Source organism: Rhinolophus ferrumequinum, chromosome 10 (assembly GCF_004115265.2).
Source record: "Rhinolophus ferrumequinum isolate MPI-CBG mRhiFer1 chromosome 10, mRhiFer1_v1.p, whole genome shotgun sequence".
Classification (NCBI taxonomy): Eukaryota; Metazoa; Chordata; class Mammalia; order Chiroptera; family Rhinolophidae; genus Rhinolophus; species Rhinolophus ferrumequinum.
Genome location: NC_046293.1, coordinates 84,805,108 through 84,827,841, shown reverse-complemented (window position 1 = coordinate 84,827,841; position 22,734 = coordinate 84,805,108). Strand labels below are relative to the sequence as shown.

Here is a 22,734-nt window from a genome sequence, read left to right as displayed (position 1 = left end):
CTACTTTGTAAAAGGCAGGTATGTAACTCAGAAAACAAAATGACATTGACGAGAATCCTGATGATGGGAGGAGGAGCTGGATTTAGCGGGAAAAACTCTCTCCATTTTCCATAATGGGTTTAATGTTCTAGGAGGAAAACTCAGCATCTACTCTGTCTGGGCTTCCCTCTCAAGAGTGACTGCCTTCCTCCACAACTCAGAGTCACCCCAGAGCACCCCACTTCACCCACCTCCCCACTAAGACCACTCCTCCATGCTGCACGCTCTGGTGAAAGTCCATTCTCTGGTATTTCTCTGTTAAATGTTCAGAAATTCACATGCACGTCTCCCCACTCCTGCCATATAGACGACAAATTCCTTGAAGGACAAAGAGTCCTTCTAGTTCTGATGTAATCCTTCTGATGCCTTTTAGAGTCCACAGCACGGGGTGAGCGCTCCAAACGTACTGTTAGCAAAGGCTTGAGGGAGTGGAGAAGCCTAATACAGTCAGAGAGAGCACCACGAACAACAGCCAGAAAGAGCACCATGAGTAACAGCCAGTAAGAGCGCAGCAGCTATCCCGGGGAATTTGGAAGAAATTCTTACCCTTGCTTGTCATTACTTGTCAGGAGGTTTGAGGTTCAATGATAAATGATTTCCTTCAAAGGAGGTGAAAACAAAGACAAGACGGGGGGTTGTATAAAAAATACACAAAATACCTAATGGATGGGAACACAAAGCAAAGGCCCATAACTGCAAACCTTGCTTAACTTCTTTTGTGGTTAGTACTCAAATGCTAACATTATCTCATTGCCCCAACACTTAAAAATCCTGAGACTAAACCATGAGTAAGGATACAGGATAAGCTGAAATTAAATCCTCGTGCGAATGTGCAGAGTACAAAGGAGGTTCATCTGTTTGGTTTACCTAATCTTTTTCTCTTTTGTACCATTTTAGAAATGAAAGAAAAGGTTCAATGGCGCTGGTATGACAAATCTCTTCTGGCAAAATTAAATTCAAAAGAAATGGCAAAGATAATGACATACTTTCACAGGAAGTTTGCACTGAAGAAAGGCCTCTCCAGTTCTGACTCTCAAAACAACTTCAGAACCAAGCATCAGCTTTAATCCAGCACTCTGGTAAGCACCAAGAAAGATAAACAAAGCTGATTCCTGCCATGCAAAGCTATTTTCGGGCCTTTCTCACTCTTTATATGAAGAATGGCCAGACTTGTTCTTTAAAAGGCCATATAATAAATATTTTTTAGGCTCTGTAGGTCATAAAAGTCTCTATTGCAACTACTCGACTCAGCCGGTAGAGTGTGAAAGCAGCCATAGACAACATGTACACAAGCACGGCTGTGTTCCAATAAAACTTTATTTACAGACACCGAAATGTGAATTTCATTTAATTTTCACATCATGAAATATTCTTCTTCTTTCGCTTGGTTTGTGTTTCAACCCTTTAAAAATGTAAAAATCATTTTTAGCTCACAGGCCTTATAAAAACAGGTAGTGAACCCAATTCAACCCTCACAGAATGCCCAGTTTGCCAAACCCTGCTTTACACCAAAGGCAGCGCGGCAGCAAAAAGTCAAAATTAGCTTAGGAACCATTCAGCTTGTTTCTGAAAGAAGAAGGCTGTTGGGGAAAGAAAGAAGAACAAAAGGTGAATAAAACAGGAAGAAGGGATGCCCATGAGATATTAAAAAGTAGAGCCTAAAGGAAGAGAAACCCAAGCAAAAGAACTGAAAGCTTAGAGGAGCGGGGTGGGGTGGGGTGTTTTAAAAAGAAGCAGGGCACCAAGTTTCTAGGGCATTTGCGGGAAATAAAGGGGCAAAGTGGAGATCAGCTAATGCCTAGCCCTGTAAGCTAAGGAAGTTGAACATCATCAACTTGCAGATTCACGGGGGAGCCCAGGATTTAAGAACCAAGGTTACTATGTGCACCAAAGTATTCTCTTAGCAGGAGGCAAAGGCAGTTCTGGTGTGAGAAGTCACTGGGGTATGCACATGTTTTGGGGGGGAGGGAAGTGGGGGCTGAGATTGTCACTTTGCTTTTGTTTTGTGCAGCGTCTCTGTGAGTATCGGCTCAGAGGGGCCAATCCCGAGGGGCCTCGGATCCTTAGTCTTAGGATTTCCCTCATCTTTAACATGATTTGGCCCCGGGCAGAGCTGGGCTCTACCCACTATTACACCTAACCTGTACCTCCACAACTGGAGCTTTCAACAATAAGGAAGGTAAGAAATACCTTCCCATGTGAGATTTCATTATTAAACAGTTACTAATAATGCTGATAAAATGGATTAGTAACCAGACATGTTAGAAATTGCCTTGCATAGAGACCAGAACAAATTCTGTTTTAAGTTTGAATGGCTAATGGCTGGTATTCGGCAAACACCAAACAGCAACCACTAAAAAATGCCAAAAAATCTCTTTCGTGGAAGAACAAAAATGAAGGAGTTATTAATTGCTGGCTATCCAGGAAAAGCTTTAAGTAAGACAAAGTTTAAAAAAATAGTGATAATAGTATTATGGGCTGAATTATGCCTCCTCAGAATTCGTATGTTGACGTCCTGACGCTCAGTACATTGTACTGTGACTGTATTTGGATCCAGGGTCCTTACAGAAGTGATTAAGTGCAAACGAGGCCATAAGGGTAGCACTAATCCAATCCGACTGGTGTCCTTATAAAAGGGGGGGGATTAGGACACAGGAGGAGACACGGGGGATGCACACACGCAGCCAGACGACCCTGTGAAAATGCAGCAGGAAGCCAAGGAAGCCGCAGAAGAAACCAAACGCAGTGACACCTTGACCTTGGCCTTCCAGCCACCAGAACTGTGAGAACATAAGTAGCTATGGTTTAAGCCACCGAGTCTTATTTTATTATTTTATTGTATTTTATTATAGCAAACTGATATAAATAATTAAGATGCTTGGAGAGTAAGAGAAAGGCAAGGGGAGCAAATAAGGCCACCAGAGACTCATTCATTCAACCAATATTTATTGGCCCTAGGTTCAGAGTATACAAGGAAAAAACTAAATTCTTGCCCTCAGTGAACTCATAGTCTACTTGAGGACCAAATTCTACCATAGTATAGCTAGATGTGCCGTAACAGAAATATGCCCTTGGTGCTCTGGAAACACAGGAGTTTCCCAACCAGCCATGAGGGGGTCACACAAAGCTTCCACAAAGAGGCGTCTGGGCTAAGGGCTTTTTTAAAAAAGAAAAAAAAGGTTTCTTCTGATTATTTGAGTAGGAGAGTATGTAGAACTATATGATTTGAACTGGAGATATCAATTGAGGGGATATCAACTGAGCTGGAGATATCAGTGGAGGGGAGGAGGTTTGTGAAAGACGAGGTGTTTTATTTTGGCCTTGTTAAGGTACAGAGGACCAGAGTGGAGCTCTCTATTTGGACTGGAGATAGAGATTTAGCAGCAGTCAGCAGTGAGGCAGCCATCAAGCCATGGGTACAGGTGGGCCCTGCCCAAGAAGGATGGTATCAGTAAGAAGATAAGAAGAAAGGGACACAACTCGCAGGAAGACAAGCATTCAGAAGGCAAGCAGAGTAAGAAGAAGCTGAGAAACAATAGACGGAGAGGCAGGAGGAAAACACGACCAAGGAAGGAGGCAACACCAAGAATGCAAGAGAGAGTGATCCCGATATCAGCTGCTGCCAGGACAACAAGTGGCAATCTTAAAAAGGTCCACGGACTTAACCAAAGGTCACTGATGACCTCTGCAAAAACAGCTGTAAGGGGCATAAGTCAAGTGACCACAGCTTGAAAAGTGAAGCACTGTGTTTAGATGGCAGGGCATTCATGAAAACCAAGGAAATAAAAGTTGCCTGAATCATCTTCTGGGATTAAAGAGAGGGGAAGAGTCAAAGCACATGGGTGTAGTTGTAACAAAAACGGTGGGCGCAGAGGGGAGGCCTTCATTCTGCCCTTTCAATCCTCGGGGGGTGGGGGGCGGCTGCGTAAGGCAACTCAGAAAGGCAAAAGGTGAGGCAAGGGAGAAAAATGGCATTTATCGAGTACCTATGGGTACCACTTAATGTTAAAAATGCCACCGACAGTTACACAGCACTTTCTGTTTTAAAAGATTCATTCATGTATCCTGTCACTTAACCTTAACAACTACTCTTGGAGATGAGTAAGAAGCAGCTCTATTTTAAACACGAAGAACTTAAAATTTAGAGGGGAAAAAACCAAAACAAAATAATCTACCTGAGGTTACACATCAGATAAAGGTAGAAGAAGCAGGACTTCATCCTACGCCCAGACCCAAAGCTCCAAATGCTTACCAAGCATTTTGTCTGAAGAAAATGCTGTGTGGCTCTGGACTGAGTCTCAGCTTCCTCATCTGAAAAATGGGACCAATAATAATATCTACCTCACACTATTGGTAAATGTAAGCACTTAACGGGGCTGGCTCACAATAAGTGCTCAATAAATGTGAGTTATTAGCTTAAATTCAACAAGCATCACCTGCACACCAACCATACATCCTGTGAATCCCGTTTTGGTGAACTGGAATAGTTCTGCAAACCAGAAGTCTGGGCGTCAGCCTACCCTCCTTCTCCCTCAGCCCAGGGCTCAATCAAGCAGCGAGTCCTTTTCACTCAGTGCTTCTCACCATTACTTTCATTTTTATCTTCCTAAGAAGACTTTTTTTGACACTTTCTCCCTAATTGCACCCCCGCCTATAAAATTTTAAAGCCATAACATACCTGTTTATGAAATGTGACCCTTTTGGAAGGCCACAGACCATTGTCATAGTTAAGATTTTGTACGCCACCCCCCAGAACCAATTTTCGCCACCACAGGGCCATACCTCCCCGTTGAGGATACAGTACTAATCCTTCCTCAGAAATCTCTCGGTACCATAACCCTTTGCTCTCCCCGCAGCTGCAGTGCCTCGTCCTCACAATGTTTCATCTGCATTACTCCAGCAACTTCCACCTGGGCTCCGTGCCCCATTTCAGCACGCTGCCCCATCCATATGCCGTTAGAGTGAGCTTTCTAAATGCAAGTCTGTTCATGTCAACCCCTTTCTCAAAACCTGTCAGTGGTGCTCCAATACCTTCTGGACCTCCACAGGCACTCAGGGCCCCCCTCCCCCCCCCCAGCAGTCCTGGGCTTGAAGCCCCAGCCTTGGCTGCCACCCCACCCCACACACACCAGGTGCACACAGCGTACAGCCATTGCCTCCATGCTGTGGAACTTCCTCTTTCCTCTGCCTAGACTGCCCTTCCCTTTTCCCCTTCCTAGGGAACCCCTCCTTACCCTGCAATGCTCAACACTGGGCAGACACACGCTCTTTAAAGCCTTCCCCAAAACAGTCTTACCACAGGCCAAGTGGAGCCATCACTGCCCCTTTCACATATCTCTCTGTGCCACACTCTTCAGTTACATCGAATGACAATAAGGACAACAACGACATTCAGTGAACAGTTAATACATGCCAGGCTCTGTTCTAAGCACTTTACATAAATCACCTCATTTATTTGGAGCACCTTTGAGGGCAGCGATTATATCTTATTAATTTCTGTACCTGTTTCACTCCTAGCACATAGCAGCCATTCAATAAATGCTTTCAGGAAGCAACGTTTTGGAGTTTCTCATACTCTGCTCTTTTCACTGACTTACCCAGCACGTCTTATTTCCTACAACGGTTTACGGTGTTTACCTTGGTAATAAGGACTGAAAGGGATGGGATATGATTATTCTTCCAAAGGTTTTAACAGTTTCTTTGAAATACACTCTGATTAGGTGAAAAAAGTCATTAGGAATGCTTCCCTAGGTACCAGGGGGGGGAAAATCTAATCTACTACCCAGAACACTTACATATTTACAAATATAGTCTATATAAAGGATATAAATTTATTTTAAAATGCCACAAGTAAAGGCTTAATTACCTATATAATCTAATAGCTTAGGAAAAACAATAAAGAGAAAAGATTTAGAATCGTAATATTAAAAAAGCATACAAAGAGGAGACACTGAAAAAATCAGATTACATAATAATCTAGTGAAACACTTTGAAATAGAATACTCAGTAAGATAAACAGAAAAAAAAAACAAACCAGCAGAGTGAAAAATACTCCTCATAGTTCCTTAAGAGTCATTCGGAGAAGGTCATTTAAGTCCAATGCTCCCCTCCCCCAACCTCTGCTAACTGAAATAGCAACTAGCCTTGGTAATAATTTGAAAAGACTATTACTTCACATTGATTCAGAAAGTTGTACTCTCTGAAGAATATATATATATATACATATATATATATATATATGTATATTTTAACACATATACACATGATCTCCTGAATTTTATTCTTTATTTGGCATCACAAGAAACTCTGGATTTAAGTGCTAGCATCAAGTAAATAACTTTCTAAAAATGACTGGAGTTCAGAAAAGAGAGAGCTTCTAAAATAGAATTTCCTATGGTAAAAACCCAAATACCGCATTTCACCATTTATTATAAACCATAATTATCTCTGAGTAATAAAATAATGAGTGATTACATTTTCTTGATAACCTTTTTAGAGCTTTTTTTTTAAAGAATAAATATGGGTTGCTTTTATCTTCAGAAAAAGAGAGCTATTTTACTTTTAAAAACTATTTCTTTTGTTACACTAATAACAAACATTTGTTATTAATTTACAAGTCACTTTCATGTATGGCAGCTGATTTCCCATTTATGATAACATATATACTTTTATACCATTGCTTCTGGTAAGTGCTGTCAGGCCCCAAAATGATTGGACACACCTCCCAAAGAAATGTGAGCTCTCTATCTCTTCTCTTGGAATCTGGGCCTTGGGACAGCTTAACCAAAACAATACAGCAAAAATTAACACTAGACCAGTGTCCCTGTCCAGACGCTAAGAAACTGGCAGCTTCTACTCTGAAACCCAACCACTATGCTGTGAGGAAACCCCAGCCACCTCCAGGAAGGCCTCGGTGGAGAGGAACCAAGGAGCAGCACCAAGTACCACAAACGTGAGTGACCTCTCTGGGAACTGGATCCTTTCGCTCCAGTTCAGCCACCCCAAGGGACAGCAGGTGGAGCAGAAACGAGCTGTCTCTTTTGAGCCCTGACCAAACTGCACATTCATGAGCAAAGTAAATGATTGTTATTTTAAGCCACTAAGTTTTGGAGTAGCTTGTTACACAACAAAAGATAACCAGAATACCATATTATATTTTATTTATTTGCCTCTACCTTTCCCCAATTACAATTTAAACTCTTTGAGGATATGACTCTGTTTTTACATTCATCTTTATAGTTATTCCTTCCTTCATTCAATAAACATGTGAAGACTAACATGTATCTAGCACTAGCTAGGCTACATTCCGCAGGTATAGAGACAAAGATAGTCTCTGCCTTAGAGAAGATTACAGTCTAATTGGAAAGACAGAGAAAAAAATAGACAATGGCAACCATAATCTCAGAGCCTTAGCAGAACAGCCATCAATGGCAGATAAATCAATAAATGTTGGTTAAATGAATGAATGAATAAATGAGGTTCTCAGAACTACTTTGGGAATTATGTACTATCATCACGTTACAGATGAGGTGCACCAATTAACGATGTATTATTTCTCAGCTCTAAATTCACCCTGTTTCCTGTACTTTGTGATACTGGGGCTGGACCCTATAAATAGTTCTCTTCTGCCAGATGGTTCAGTGTTAGTTTCATCAACAGAGGGACACCGCAAGGCCATAGCAGTGGAAGGGGCTTTTCATTCTGGTTTGGGATGCTTTATCCCCTCTGCAGTGTACAGCCACAGCCTCTGGTACTGGGGAAACCCAGCGGTGCTCACTCCCAGGGGAATTTCTCTCCCACTCAGCAAACTGCTTTCTGAGGATCAGCTCTGGTCCACCTACACTCCCTACCAAGTTTCTCAACCTAGTGGGCTGCTCTTACAGACCAGCTCCAGCCTGCACCCTCTGATGAGTTTACCGGCCACCAGCAGGCTGTGTAGGAGTATTCAGGTGGGGTCACTTCATTTCCAGTGAGGTCTGGGGTGGGGAGGGGCCTCTTGCAAGCTTTCAGTGCCTCCATCCTGCACTCTCCTTCAGCCCTAGAAAAAAGCACCTTCTTCCATTTGCTATTTCTGTATTCCTCTTTTACCCTTTAGTAGTAAACATAGTTTTTGCTCGCTAATCATTCTTTATGTTAAATTTTTCTTATTCAAATTACTGTGTGGTTTTGGTCTCCTGCATGGATCCTGACTGGCATCTGAAAAAATAAAAGGGCTCAAACAAATACGAGAGACCTGAAAAAACACATTTGTCCATAGCACCATCAAACAACTAATTCAGAATAAAAAGAAAATGAAAGGGAAGAAATAAGTTTAAAGGCTCAATGAGCAAAAATTGCCATATCGATCTCATTCAAAATATTTTGTGTAATCACATTTCCTAGAAAATATTTATCTTCTTTGGGATTTTTTTTTATCTCCCATTTGGTAAACTGTTAAAAAACAAACAAACCAACAAAAAAAACACCACACAGACACACAATAAAAATGTTGGCTAAATATGAGAGTCAAGGCAAGACAGGGTCAGAAAATAAGGAAGCAATCGCTAGCCCAGGTGACTCCAATCAGAATCAAGAATTGGCACTAGGAATCGGAGCGCCTACTGACTGGCAGCCTGGACTGGAGCACCGAAGCGTCCGTATTCACACCTCCACTCTGCTACTACCCAAGTTGTGTCGCTTTGGGCAATCTATCTACTACCTCCATCTGGAAAACGCAAATGATAATAATAGTCCCCACCTCAAGGCCAATGAGGATAAAGTGCGTTTATGTATGTAACGCCTCAAGGCCAGAACCCAATCCAAGTTCTCTAACTTCCACTCTACTCTAACATTCTCAATCCATTTTCCCCCAATATCTTCTGATTTTGAAGAGGTTTGAGAAGACCTATCTTGCTCCAAAAACTGCTCTCCTGTATTTCTCCTACCATCTCTGACCTTCAGCCTGGGCCTTGCTTATTAAGATGAAGACCGTTGTCCTTCCTTAAAGGGCTAGCACTTCTTCTTCCCAGGTCCGCAAGTGTGGAACCTGCTCAATATGAAAAGCACGGGAGTGATGTAGTACAGCGGACATCTCTTAATCAGCCTTCACCTCTTCCTTTTGCAACTGTCCCTTCCCCACTCCAGCTGACTGTGCCGTCCTAAGGGAAGGGCGCGTGCCGAGGCCAATCAGACTCTTGAGCGAAGTCAACATGGAGGAGCTCAGCGGGAGATGGTCGTCAGTGGCCAGAGAGCCCCCAAGGTGCGTCCTCATTCCTGCCCTTACAGAGCCCTGGAACTTCAAAGTTGTGAACTACGCAGCACATATTAGAGAAATTCCTACTTTTGCTTGTCTTAGTAAGCAGTCTACTGCTTTAACCAAAGAGCCTACATACATTCTGATAGACTGACTTACATTCCTTAGTTTCTGTATCTGTAAAGTAGGGGTCTCTGGGGTCCCTCCAAGCTGTAACCTATAGTTCTAATAACAGGACAAGTTCCAGCAGATGTGCTCTGCTTGATCTGGAATTCTCTGTAATAACAACCATAACCACTCAGCACCCATATACCTTAAGTACAAATGGTGGAACGAGAGATGTTTTTAAAGTCTTATATTTAGGTTATAAAACTGCAAGCCTCTCATTTGCCACTTACTACATCTCAGCAGTATTATTTTGGTAACAGCGTCACCAACCTCTCTGCTATGGTGCTGAGCATAAATAGAACATGAACATTTCCAGGAATTGTCAACTTGGCACTTCTTATGAGGAGTTAAGATTTCTTTTATAACATTAACAAAAATAAAGCGTAGGAATAAAACCTGCCCCAAACTTCTTCTAGAGGCTACATTTCCTCAATTAAAATTTACTGTTTGGAAAAGTACAATGTACTCTTTTTTCTCTCTGGGGGGAAAGTCCTCTAAAGAATCATACACTTAGACTCCTTACTGCTCAAACTGGGGAGCAAGTATAAACACAGCTGCCTATTAAAATTAAGTAAAGGCAAACATTCTGCAGCTAGCTACAACAGCAGCCTGCAAGTTTGAACTGTAACCCATAAAAAGAGAAAGCTATCTTGCTAAACCTACGGTTAGACTCTGAGGCTGCGCCACCAGAAAAGCTGGTTGCAGGAATTGATGGCTTTCGATAGCATGATTTAAAAGCTGCGAAAGTGGGACCTGCTTCCAGTATCAGGAGCGCCAACACAGTGACCACCTCCTGATCACAGCAGAGAAGACTTCGTCATTTTTCACTCTCAAGGTAGTACGTTGGGAGGGGAGCAACCCGGGGGCCCTGCTCCTTGGCCCCATATGGCCTCACATTAGACCTTATCCGCCAAAAAAAGGATCGAGTGAGAGAGATGATGGAGAGAGAGATACCAGCCAGGAATTAGGCTTCCAACAATAGGCAGGAAAGAGAAACAGAGAAAAGCCCCCAAAGAATGGAATAAGGAGAGGAAAGAAGAATGGGGGCTGGTAAATGATGGGCTCTGGGGCAGCCACAAGTTACAGAATTGGGAAGCAGAGAAAAGCGAATTTTGAGAATATGTTTTCATAGGCTGTGAATTCGCAGGCTACAAGTCTAAGTGCCTGGATTCCAAATTGGGCTCCACCATGTTGGCCTCGAGCGAGTCACTTAGCATCTATGTCTCCATGTTCTCATCTGTGCAACAAGGGTAATAAGACCACCTGCCTCGTCAAGCCACTCTCAGGACTACATGCCGAGGACCTGGAGCAGCGCCCGGCACAGAGGAAGCCCCCCAAAAGTATTATGATTATTTTACCGATGTTATTTGAGGTTCTTTGTGAGACACAGAAAAGACTAAAATTCATTTTTAATTAGAAACAAAAACTATGGGTAGAGAGACAGATTGCCTGACCAACCCAGAACGACAGACTAAGCCAGTCGCAGTCTTCCCGACTGGCCAGTTGTCTCTCTCCATCCTCAAGCTTATCGATCCTCAAGCCATCTTCAGCTCACTTTGTACCTGAAAACAGCATCCAACTCATTCTCCACGGGCAGGTTCTGCCTCCATTTCAGCATAGTTTGGTCTATAGAGCACAAAGTATTATGGATGGTTTATAATTATCAAACGATGTGAAGAGGCAGTGATACTAATACCGCCCCCCCCCGCCCCCGCCAAATCCAAATTCACCAGCTTATTCAACACTCACCAATCAATTTTGTTCTATGCACATCTAGCCTATGTAATCCTATAGAGTTCTAATAGATTTTAAGGTTGGAAGTACAGTCACACCTGTATGGGGTCTAAGATTCTGGAACATTCTTAAGTGACACTGTTCCAGAAATTCAGAGAATTAAAAACATTTGTGATTACAGATTTAAAACAAAACGATATATTCTCTATATCTCCATTCCTACCACTCTTCTACCCTCCATTCCCCGCTCCCCACAAAACAAGAACAAATCTTCAAGCAAGTGCACAGCTTTGGGAGGCCCATACTTGGGGAGCAGTAAGTGGAAAAGGAGCCATGGGCCTGGTCAGCGAGTCATAGCTCAAGGCTCTCGACACTGGCTACCCTTTAACATAATCTAGAAAGAAAGGCATTTGTGCATGTGCATGGGTGTGTGTGCACGTGCGTGTGTGTGTGTGACTTTATTACCACTGCCCAGACCCCACCTCCACATATTTTGCATGTATTGGCCTGAGCAAAACCTGGGGATCAGTAGTTTTTTTAAAGCCAGAGTTGAAGCTACATCAACCCTAATAGTCAATAAGGTGACTGACGTAATCATGTGACCCTTACAGTCCCGGGAGGGAGGAAAGAAATGTCACAGTGAGAATTTCTAAGAGAAAAGAACAATAAATCCACTTTTTAAAGTGAAATGGATGCATCCCTGCTGGGGAGAGGCCTGTCAGATGGTTTGCTATTCCTAGAAAGAGCTGCAATTAGCTGCCAACAGATGCATTATTTCATCAGTCCCATAAATACTCGATTAAATTCTTCTGTTTTTCCTTTATGTCAGCCTTGCAGAAAGGGCTGGGGGAAGGACTGTTGATAAAACGCAGTACCAAACTATCAAATTTTCCTTTTAAATGATTAAAATTGGCATTCATAAAAATAAAATATTTTAGTAAAATCAAATCCCAAAATATCTCTAAAAGCCCTTGAAAATTTTCCTCTTAAAATGAAAAAAAAAGCATTAGTACAGTGTTTTAAAAAGCTTATTTCAACGATTAACACTGCAGCATAACACAATTCCATTTCAAACCCAAAGCCAAGATTGCACAGCAGAAAAAGTCCTAAATCAAGAGTCAGGAGGCCTGAATTCCAGTCCTGGCAACAAATTACATTAACTAGCTATGTGATCATGGGTGTTGACTTAATCTCCCAAAGACTCAGTTTTCTCAGAAAAATTAGATGATCTGTAAATCCCTCCCAGTCTAAAAGTCTGGGAATATCAGGATATGTCTCCACTCTGTTGGCTTTGTTACGTTAGCAAATTAATGTGTTTGCAATTTAGACAACCTGAAAATAAGTCATTCTGGAAATTCTACTCATAAATTTAACCGGTTCCTAGCCATGGTGCATAAACGGAATGAGCAAAACAGTAAAATACCCTGAATATGGCTCTATCTTCTACCTGAACTACAGCTGGTGCCTTCCTTCGCCAACTATGCCAGCAGGGCAATGGCTCCTGCCCCAAACTCCTATCACTCTTAAAATGAGAAAATACATGAAAAGCATCCTCACGTTTTTTGCCATTTCCTCATACCATTATTATTTTCTTAGTGTTTTTGTTTATGCTGACTCATTTTAACTTAAATAAATGAGTTTTTAAAGGAATTCATAAACAGAAAACAGTTTTACTTGCCATTAATGGAAGGAACATGTTCAACTGACACACACAAAAAAGCAAAACAATTAAAATTCTAGCTGAATACTGTTGTCCACAGAAGGTTAGAAGCCTGAGGACCTTTTCCTGTTAAAAAGAAAAGCTGGCAAGTATCAAGCGAGATGTTCCAGAAATACTTGTACCAAATGGAGGCTTTCACCTGGATGTTATCAGGCTTAAAACAGAAAGAAAAAGGAAATAATTATCTTACCATGTGATTCAATCCCATGTCCACCTATCATCGAAAATCACTTTAAGAACCACCCAAGATAATGGTTGTGCACACATCTCACATCTGGAGAAACGCAACAACAAATGTTTCCAACTGCGCCTGTACTGACGCGCATTGTGATTCATCTATCCACGAGGAATGTTCCTAACCCAGATGGGCCTGGGCTGTAGCCACCCTGTTACCTGGGGACCCCACGATCTGAAACGCTCCTCCTTGTATCCACTCTGTCACAGAATTCAGGTCTCTGCTGAACATCCCCTTATCAGAGAAGCTTTCTCTGACCGTCCCTGATAATATGCTAAGCCCTTCCTCACCACCACACACACTGTTTTTCTTCATAGCACAGTCACGCGCCACTTAATGCCAAGGAATGTGTTGTGAGGCGATTCTGTCGTTGTGCGGACATCACAGAGTGCAGGTACACACACCTAGACGGTGTAGCCTACTGCACAGCTGGGCTGTAGGGTACATCCTATCGCGCCTGGGCCACACACCGGTACAGCCTGCTCCTGTACAAAACACAAGACTATCCAGCACAAGAGAAAATGATGCAACCAAGAGATGCGGTAAACACGGGAAGCACGAGGCTGCTGCCGGCATAACACAGCTCACTGCTTAACAGCAAACTGATAATAAGTAGAAACAGTACACCCTAAAATGACAAAAATATAGCAACTACATAAACCAGTAACATAGTCATGTATTACCATTATCAAGTATTAGGTGCTGCACATAATTAATTGTGTGTGCTATCCTTTTATAGGACTGGCAGCTGGCAGCGCAGTGGCTTGTTCACACCAGCACCACCGTAAACACCTGAAGAATGTGCTGCATTTTGACTCCACGACAGCTATGATGTCACTAGCAATAGGGATTTCTCAGCTCCGTTATAAGCTTATGCGACCACCATGGCATATGCAGTCTGTCGTGGACCAAAAGGTTGTCACGCAGCACATGATTGTGTTCCTTATTCATCTGCCTGTTGTCTGTCCCCATCAGACTGTAGACTATAGTGAACTCCTAAGAGTAGGGGCTGTGTTTACTGTAATCCCTAGCACCCAGTGTCTGGCACATGGTCAATACTCAGTATTTGGTGAATGAACAAACGAACCTCTCAGTTGGTCTGCAGGGCCTTCACATGTCTTTATTACCCAGTGCCTGGCACCTCGCCGGTCCTCAGGGAGTGTACGATACCATGCTGGAGATAGACGGGAATCTGGGCTCACTGTAGACTCTGCCTGTACCTCAAGGAGGGGTCTTGCTCACCTACCATGCCCTCTAGTACCCACGGTGCCACGAGGTGAAATCCATCCAGCCACGGTGCAGTGCCTGTGTAGACCACAAGCTAGACAAACTGAGATCCACATGGAACCTATATGCAGAGCAGGGTCAAGCCACGGTAAGACTGGAAAATCCCGGGCTAGAAATCTCTCCAATAAACCTGTTACAATACCTACAATGTTTGCCGTTGTTGCTCAGTCACCTGAGATTCAGCCAAGTATACACAGGAGAGCCAGCGTGCATCTCAAGTCAGTGGCTGACGTGGCTCTACATGGTCAGGCAACGCTGGCTCCAACAGGCACAGGCTGAGCCCGGAGCCAGTGGGTAGAGGGGAAACAGGCCAGCCCTGCATCCTGCTCCAGTGAAGGCAGCTGAGGAGTCCAGGCGTAGGGTCTACAGTGAGAACCAGCTCAAGCTCAGGCAAGGATGAAGCAAATGTCAGCCCCAGGACAGGCACTCCGACAGGCTAAAGAATGGAGGCATCTGATGCTAACACAGGAGACGCAGAGCTGTGTTCTCAGATACCCTAGCCGGTGGCTAAGAGAACACAAAGCAGGAATCTACAGGAGAGAAATAAATAAATAACTCCGAAGCCTACAGGAAGACTGGGGTTAATGGCTGGGCTGCCAGGCTGACTGTTAAATGAGAATCATGGTAGAGACCCAGTCCCACAGCCAGGGCCAACACAGAGGAACAGGAAATCCTGGGCCCAGCTGGTGAGACTGGGCCGCCCATAAACCTCCTGTCTAGATCCAGAGTAGCTCGGGCGCTGCAGTGAGCCTGTCAGTGCAGCCAGGGCACATGAGCAGTGGGAAGGCAGACAGGCAGACACACTCTGCCTTCACCAAATGCAGCACTATCTTCATCTCCTGCATGACTAGACAGGAGCCCCGAGAGATTTCCAGCTGACCTAGTGTCTACTAGGTGAGCTTGGCGGGTACGGGACATCACATCAAGTGTTCCTTCCATGGTGCCAAGCTGGATTAAGTCATTTTATTGCCAGAATTCCTCTTTTAAAATATAAGAGTCCTTACAGGGTGAGAAAAATACAAAATCAATTCTCCATTAACATCTTAGACTTTTTTAATTAACAGATAGGGAGACCAATCATGCAGGCAGATTCCGAGAGAATCAAAGGTTTAAATCCAGAATATAAATAAAAAGAACTGGGATCAATCACCAAATAAGGTCTTTGAGGCAGCTCAAAATTTGCAAGAGAAATACAAAAATAAAACAAACAAAGGGGAAACCAAGAATCCCTGAGAAGACCAAAACAAGAAAACTTTTTTTTTAATAGAATAAAATCAGCTCATTCTTGGAAAAAGATCCAAGATCCACATTTTCCCACAGTCTATTTCTTCAAAATTCAAAAATGCCTTGACAAAAATTAAAATGGACCATATCAAAGCTTATTAAAATTAGCCTATTACAAAACTGAAGAAGCACTGTGGTCCGAGGAAATAGGCCTCTGGATCCATTTGCATTTTTCACAGGGACATTAAATTGAAGGCATTTCGACTCTGATATTTTTTCCAGGACTTTCAAAAAAAAAAAAAATTAGGTTTCCAATTATATCCCAATCAAATTTTAGAGTTAAAATACTGCCATCAAATTAATTAAACACTTTAAAGTTTAAGGTCTCAAATAAGAGAAGGCTATTAACTAACAACTCCTTTAAAATAATATTATTTCCTCCATCCCTTACATACAGAGGGTGCCCCAAAAATGTATACACATTTTAAGAAAGGGAAAAAAACTGTGTCAAAATTGTAATACTCAATATATATCAATAACAAGAGATAAATACAAGTCATGTCTGACTTCTGCAATTACAAAAGGTGCTCAAAGTGGTTAGCTCCAGTATAATTTTAACACAACTTGTTCCTTTCTTTAAATGTATATACATTTTTTGAGCACCCTCTGTGTGTGTGTGTGTGTGTGTATGCATATATATATATATATATATATATATATATATATGGCTAAAACTTATGGTATAGTGGATTTTCAATAACATATATGGATTTGTAAAGTGATTTTTATGAGATGGAAAAACCACAAAGTGAAGAAAGGAATGAGAAACTCCAAATTCAGGGTTTATCAGTAAGTGGGGGTTGGGGGTGAGCTAGGATTGCGGAGGAGCACCCAGAAGCTCAAAGACGATAGTAATATTTTTATTTTAACTGAGTGATGGGAAAAACGGGTGTTCACTGCACCATTATTGTCCAGACCTTACTTATATTTTGTAATCTTATTTAAAATGTTTAGTAATTAACAATGACTATTTGAAAAGTGAGTTTATATAATTGTCATTCTGGAAGGTATAGAGACACATATTTTAATCAAACTCTTCAGAATATTTTTCAATATCAATGTTACTCAACAAACAATTAAAAGTACTTAATTTGTGCCGCAGCCAACCTATCTTTCATTTGACCACTTCCACAGAATTAACAAACTAACATTATTTTTATAAACTTCAACACAGATACACTCGATTTGTTTCCCACTCTATACTATTCCGTTCTGTTTACTTTTAAAAAACACTATTTTTCCCCCAACTCTTCTATAACTTCCACTATTTGGTAAGAACCATCTTAATTTTTTCTTGTTATTTGAATGAATCTGAAGAAATGACAATGAGGTCACACCTCTATTAAAAACAAACAACAGTACTATTTCCATCACCCAAAATGATTATAAAACTAAACTAAATATTTCGGTAGGAACAGGTTTTCGGTTAGTCTGTTTTGTTGCTTCCAGCTCTGTGTTGCCAAGAGGAACCTCTAAGTCCAAACACCAAGAAAAGACATCGGATACCCTAATTTTTCTTTTAACATTTCCCCAATTCTATGTTATTTATTCTGCTTTCAACAAAGTGGTAGAAATGTCTTAAATACTTTAATTTGGCCGTGTTCACACACCTATCTAATTTTGTAAGGACAATCAAACCTGAGAACTCCAGTGGTTCTCAAAAGGCCAGCTATTTTCAGTACTTCAAAAAGCCCAAAACATACATTTGCCTGTAATTTGGCCATGCTAGTAAATTAAAACATTGTTTTCTTTTTCCACTGGGATTTAACTAGGCCTTTCTAAGTTAACAGATTATCTCATGCTGATTAGATATTCAGTCATTAATAAAAATAGAAGAATTAATCATGAGTACTTAATACATGTGGTCTGGAAAATCATTCAGAATATGAGGTCCATGAGGCCAAAATAATAAAAGTGGTCTTTTATTACTGGTATTTGCTTTTTAACCAGTTATACTGTTATTTAAAAAACAGGAACAACACAGTCTGGGGACCACTGACCTGAAGTTGTTCTAACTATCACTGCTATCAAAACGCCAGAGAATGTTGACTTCCTAACTCTTGTCAACTTTCAAATTTTTTGTCAGTTCAGTTCTATACTGCTCAGTCTTTGTGAAAAGTGTAAGTCATGGGAGCTGTTAAGAGGGAACAAATATTCCGTATCACATCCTCCTGCTATCAGCCAAGTTAATGGCACGAGGACCGTTTCTCTTTTCCATAGCTTGCAACTTTCCTTAAAATTAGAATGAGACCCTCCACAAACTACTGTCCTTACAAAATTAAGTACTCTGGGTGTCTGAATAAAACCAAACTAAAAAGGACAACGTTAAATCAATAACCTTTAAAAACAAAGTCAGCCAGCCTTCCAAACAATCCCCTTTGGCCACGTAGGACAGCCCGAGGAACAGGTGCAAGGCATGCCTTCCTAAAGGCTGCTCTGTCCTTCACAAACCTGACCTTTCCCAGCCAGCAGCTCTGGCACCCCGTGAAGCAGTCATCAGAAGGCCTAATGCCTGCTTTCCCATCTGCACTTTCCAAATGGCTCCTGATGCCAAGGGCTGAGGTCTGACCTGGCTCTCCAAGGAGAACATGCCTCCCAAGAGACTTGCCAAATTTCCCTGGAAGCATTTGTAAACGTACCCTGTGACCTCCCTCCTCACCCTCTCAATCATGCTGCATTCTTCCTTCCTTCCTTCCCTGCACTTCCTAATTCCATCTCCTCATCCCGTCCCTCTAATGCCATGTGCCTTCCGCCCAAACTCCTTATCCACTTTCAGGAACTGCCGATCCCCTCCCAGCCTAAAACCCTAATTTCCAATCCAAAGGCCATAGTGCAACCATTTTGGAGCTGGCTTGAAGTGATCTCCTTGGGGGCCTACCTGCAGGCAGCTCGGTTATGGCTTCTTCTCTTGCCTTCTCCAGCTTCTCCCTGACCCAGGGAAATTCCTGCAGGGAATCTAGGAATGCATCAAATGCCTTAGGACCTCTGGAAGGTAGGATATCCAGCAGCAGCATTGTTTTCCGGAGGCCTGTGGCTTGAGCTTTGATTTCTTGAACATGGTTTTCAGTCAAGACCCCTTCTTGGTAAAGATACTGAAGAACCAGTCCGTCCACCAGTACCTCTGCACCCAGGTCCAGGCGAAGAGAACGAAGCACTTGCTTGTCTCTAGCCTCCATTTCCCCCTGGAAAGAGACAAAATTGTAGCTCAGATTACAGGAATACTGATGAGCCCCTAAAGATAGGGTCCTACGATGCAAGCTCCTTAAGGTCATGGATAGCTTTGAACTTCAGCCGACTGCCAGGCCATGGTGTTTAGCCCAGCCAAGTTAATTTCAAATGTTTCTGAACATAACAACACTGAACATGAATCATCTTTTCTGTTTTTGCTCTTCCACACAATGGGATCTTAGCTCAATTATCTTGTTCTATAAAGAGATTTGGAGGGAAAGTGGGTCAGAGACCCTGCTTAAGAAGCAACTTTCATCCGAGGATTACAGAGCAACATTTCATTTTAAGATACTTGAGCAAAAATACTGGGTTTTTAATTATAACACTGCCTTCATCAGTTGCCCAATCACAGCAGAAACTGCCAGTATACACGCAGGTGCGCTTCTGAACATGCGCATTTGCAGAACCTCCGCAGCAATGGGCATGGTGGGCAGAAACCAGCGGATACCAATACATTGAAGGATCTTTTCCCCTAAGAGAAAAGGCCTACACGCCATCACCTTCAAAAAAACACTGAAGTGTCTGTGCCCAGTCTACTGTAAACCTTTTAGTCAGACTCCATCCCTTCTCTGTAAGAATGCAGGATCTCCATCACTACACTGGTGGCTACACATGTATGGGACCTTTAATGGATTTCTTTTTCTTTGAAAGAAAAATGTCCACACGCCAGTCCCGGTCAGTAGCCACGCACGATTTGAAGGCATATTGGCAAGACCACTGAACCAGTGAGCTGAGGGGAGGTTGTGTGCAGACTATGAGGGGAAACGAGGGGCGAGGAGGGGAGGTAGGGGAGGCCGATGGGGCTTCCACACACCCCGGAGAGTGCAAGCCCGGCCCACCCCAGGCCTCCCCTCCCCTCCCCTCCCCTCCCAGCAGCCCTCAGTGAAGTCTGGCAGGTGTAGGGGAGGAGCAGGGTGTGCACTTTTGGAAGCCAGAGCCCGTTTGGAACTTCTTTGTATTTCCTGCCTCTCCAGCTGAAGCCCTGTAATATTACGAACAGGAAGAACTAAGCGATTTTCGCGGCAACCTGACCCGCTTAAAAGAGGGTGCTGGGAATGACCTTCAGAGCGGACCGGGGGGGAGAGCGGGCCTCGGGCACCCCCACCGCCACCCCAACCCGGCCCAGCTCGGGAGGTCCCGAGCAGGATAGGGGTGCGGGGGAGCCACGCCCGGCACAGGCCGCAGACGCGACGGCGCGGGGCCTTCGAGAAAAGATGAATACGGAGCTTCTGGTTTCCTGTTACTTACGTCTGCAAACACGTATCTTAACCAAAAAAAAACAAAAAAAAAAACAAAAATACCCTGCAACCGGAATCCAGACTGTTAGGGAACCTATACCACAAGCACCATCTTTGTTAAAGGCGAAAGCCGGGAACAGGAAGTGTTGTCGCCATTTTTGTTAAGGGCAAACACAGGAAGTTCTGTAACCATCTTTATTTGGGGCCAAGTGTCCGAGTGAAGCCTTTTCCGCCATATTTGCTGTGGGTAAACAATCTAGCCACCTGGAGCTGAAAAATAGTAGCATCACTTAGGGGGTTATCTAATGAAAAAGTAATCGGATAATTGCATTTTAACACAGTAACTCCATCACGGCCTAGTACACAATTGAAATAATAGGTCTGAAAAGTCAACTTAACAGCAAGGCCTTCCCTGACCATTCTATTTAAAATTGCAACAGCCATCTCCTGCACTGGCATCCCATCTTCCAACTTTATTTTTATCTGTAGTAGGTATCACCATCTTACCAAAACTTTTACCTACTCATTTATTTACCATCTGTTTCCCTCCACATAAAATACAAGGTGATTTTGAAACTGGAGGCCAAAGGAGTCCAGGGCTCATGCTGCCTGCGCTCAGCCAATAAACCGACACAGGAGTTGGGTCATAGAATAAACGTTTGTTATCAGAGCACCGGTGGTCTGAGAAGGCAGCGAGTTAGCACCTCTAAAAACTACCTTAACATTCTCAGACCAGCCTGGGATGTTTAAGGGAAAATCTGGGCATTCCTCCATGATAGTTCCAGGGGTCTGCATGGAGCCTTCCCTCTGGCAATGTGGCTTTCCCACGTGCTCATCAACCCAGGAGCAGTGATGACAGTAACCTGGAAAGAATGCTAGGCCATAAAGATTGTGATCAGTAAGCATGGGGTATTAATTATAAGCTTCAGGGTAATTTTCTAAAACAGGGAACTGGGATGGGACATTCTGGACTCAAGCTGCAGGGGGTAATTTATTACTAGGCTTTAGGTTAAGGAAAGGTGAGTCTGGGGATGCAGCGAGGCCTCTCCTACGGGGTTCCCAACCAGGCCCTGCTTCAATTTCTTTATATAATAAGATTCCTGCCCACAAAGTGTTTACAAGTCAGTTATTCAGGATTCAGTTGCAGCAATCAGCTAGCTACTCTAGACAGAAAGGTATTTGTCATTAGAATTGGAGACATTCACAATCTTTGGAAAGGCTGGAGAAGGTCTGGGCATCCAAGCATGACTCCATCAACAACACTGACAAACTGGCTCAAGGCCACAATTAGGAAGATGGAGTCAGGAACCGCCACTACTCCATAGTTCTAGTCTTCTCAACACTGACACAACAAGGACTGGACACGGAACACAACTGCAGAAAAACCAAGGTCTCCACAGCTGTATTTGCCAACAGCATCAAAACAGACCGTGCAAATCTTATTCTGATGCATGCCACTGGTGAAACTTAATTTGCATTCAGAACATTAGCATCAAGAGTGTCTGGGACATGTAATTTGGAGTTTTCCAGCTTCTGAAGCACAGAAAGATATGCTAAAAAGAGAGAGTGACTGATATTGGGGACAGATCTGCTGAGTCGACCATATTTTTAATTTGGAAGGCAAGAGAAGTGCATGACCCAAATATAGACAGGTACAAGAGTATCAAATTGAGGGTCCTTCCTCAAATTCCTTTAAGAAATGAGGCAGTCGATAAATGCATTTATTGATTCACTTCTAAGTCAATTGGATGATATATACAGACAGTCATAGATGTACTAAAAATTACTTGACAGTAACAAACAAACAAACAAACAAACCTTAAGTGTCCTTATTTCCATAGAGGTTTTTACAACAAATACCTCTAATGGAAGATGAAAATATCTTTGTAAGCAAATCAATGGGGAGTAATTCTAAATCTCACTCCTCAAAACCTTCTAATTTTTGTAACAAGTTTAAAGTGTTATTATACCAATCTACCATTTTACTATACCAGTAGTGACAATATTTTGTATGGGTGGCAAATATTATTATTATAACTAGCATTTTACATGTGTGAAGACTGTGGATAAAAGTGGCCAAGTGTCTTAGCCAAAATCTCACAGGTAATATGCAGCAAAACCTGAATTCTAACCAGGGCTCTCTGGTTTCATTCTATTTCCAGTATACTGTACACCACACAGCCCTGTGTGGTGAAGAGTCTGTTCTTCTAATGACAGCCAAAATATTGGCAAATCATTCTGTGCCTCCTCCCACTGATGATACTTTTAAGTTCCAGGTATGCTCTTCCTCTCTCCCCCTTCATTTGTTCTGGAATTGGACAAGATTTCCCTTCTATATATAGGCAGGTGTTAGCAATATTCTTGCTCTTCATCCAGATAAAGTACAGATACTGCCAACAACTGAGGTCACTGACTTTTGGGGTAGAAAAAAACATGTGTAGTTTTTCCAACTGTAAACTTTGATAATTTTCAAACATATAGTAAAGTTAAACAAATAGCACAAGAAAAACCCATATAGCACTACCTAGTTTAAAACACTTCTTGATGACTTGTATTTGGAAAGGTTTGT

General features: G+C 42.6%; 1 protein-coding gene across 3 annotated transcripts in view; it reads right to left on the bottom strand.

Moving 5' to 3' along the window:
- The window catches only part of CRADD (CASP2 and RIPK1 domain containing adaptor with death domain), a 192,889-nt gene extending 172,566 nt beyond the window's left edge, over positions 1-20,323 (bottom strand). Inside the window, exons 1-2 of one of the 3 annotated variants that reach the window (XM_033116240.1) lie at positions 20,229-20,323; positions 18,578-18,881 (exon numbers count right to left, since the gene is read on the bottom strand). In XM_033116240.1, the coding sequence (XP_032972131.1) occupies positions 18,578-18,875 (298 nt within the window). In that variant the 5' untranslated portion in view covers positions 18,876-18,881; positions 20,229-20,323. Of the gene's footprint in view, positions 1-18,577; positions 18,882-19,427; positions 19,617-20,175 lie in introns of those variants that run through there. The other 2 variants (XM_033116239.1, XM_033116241.1) reach the window with 2 other exon arrangements.
- Positions 20,324-22,734: the final 2,411 nt, after the last annotated feature.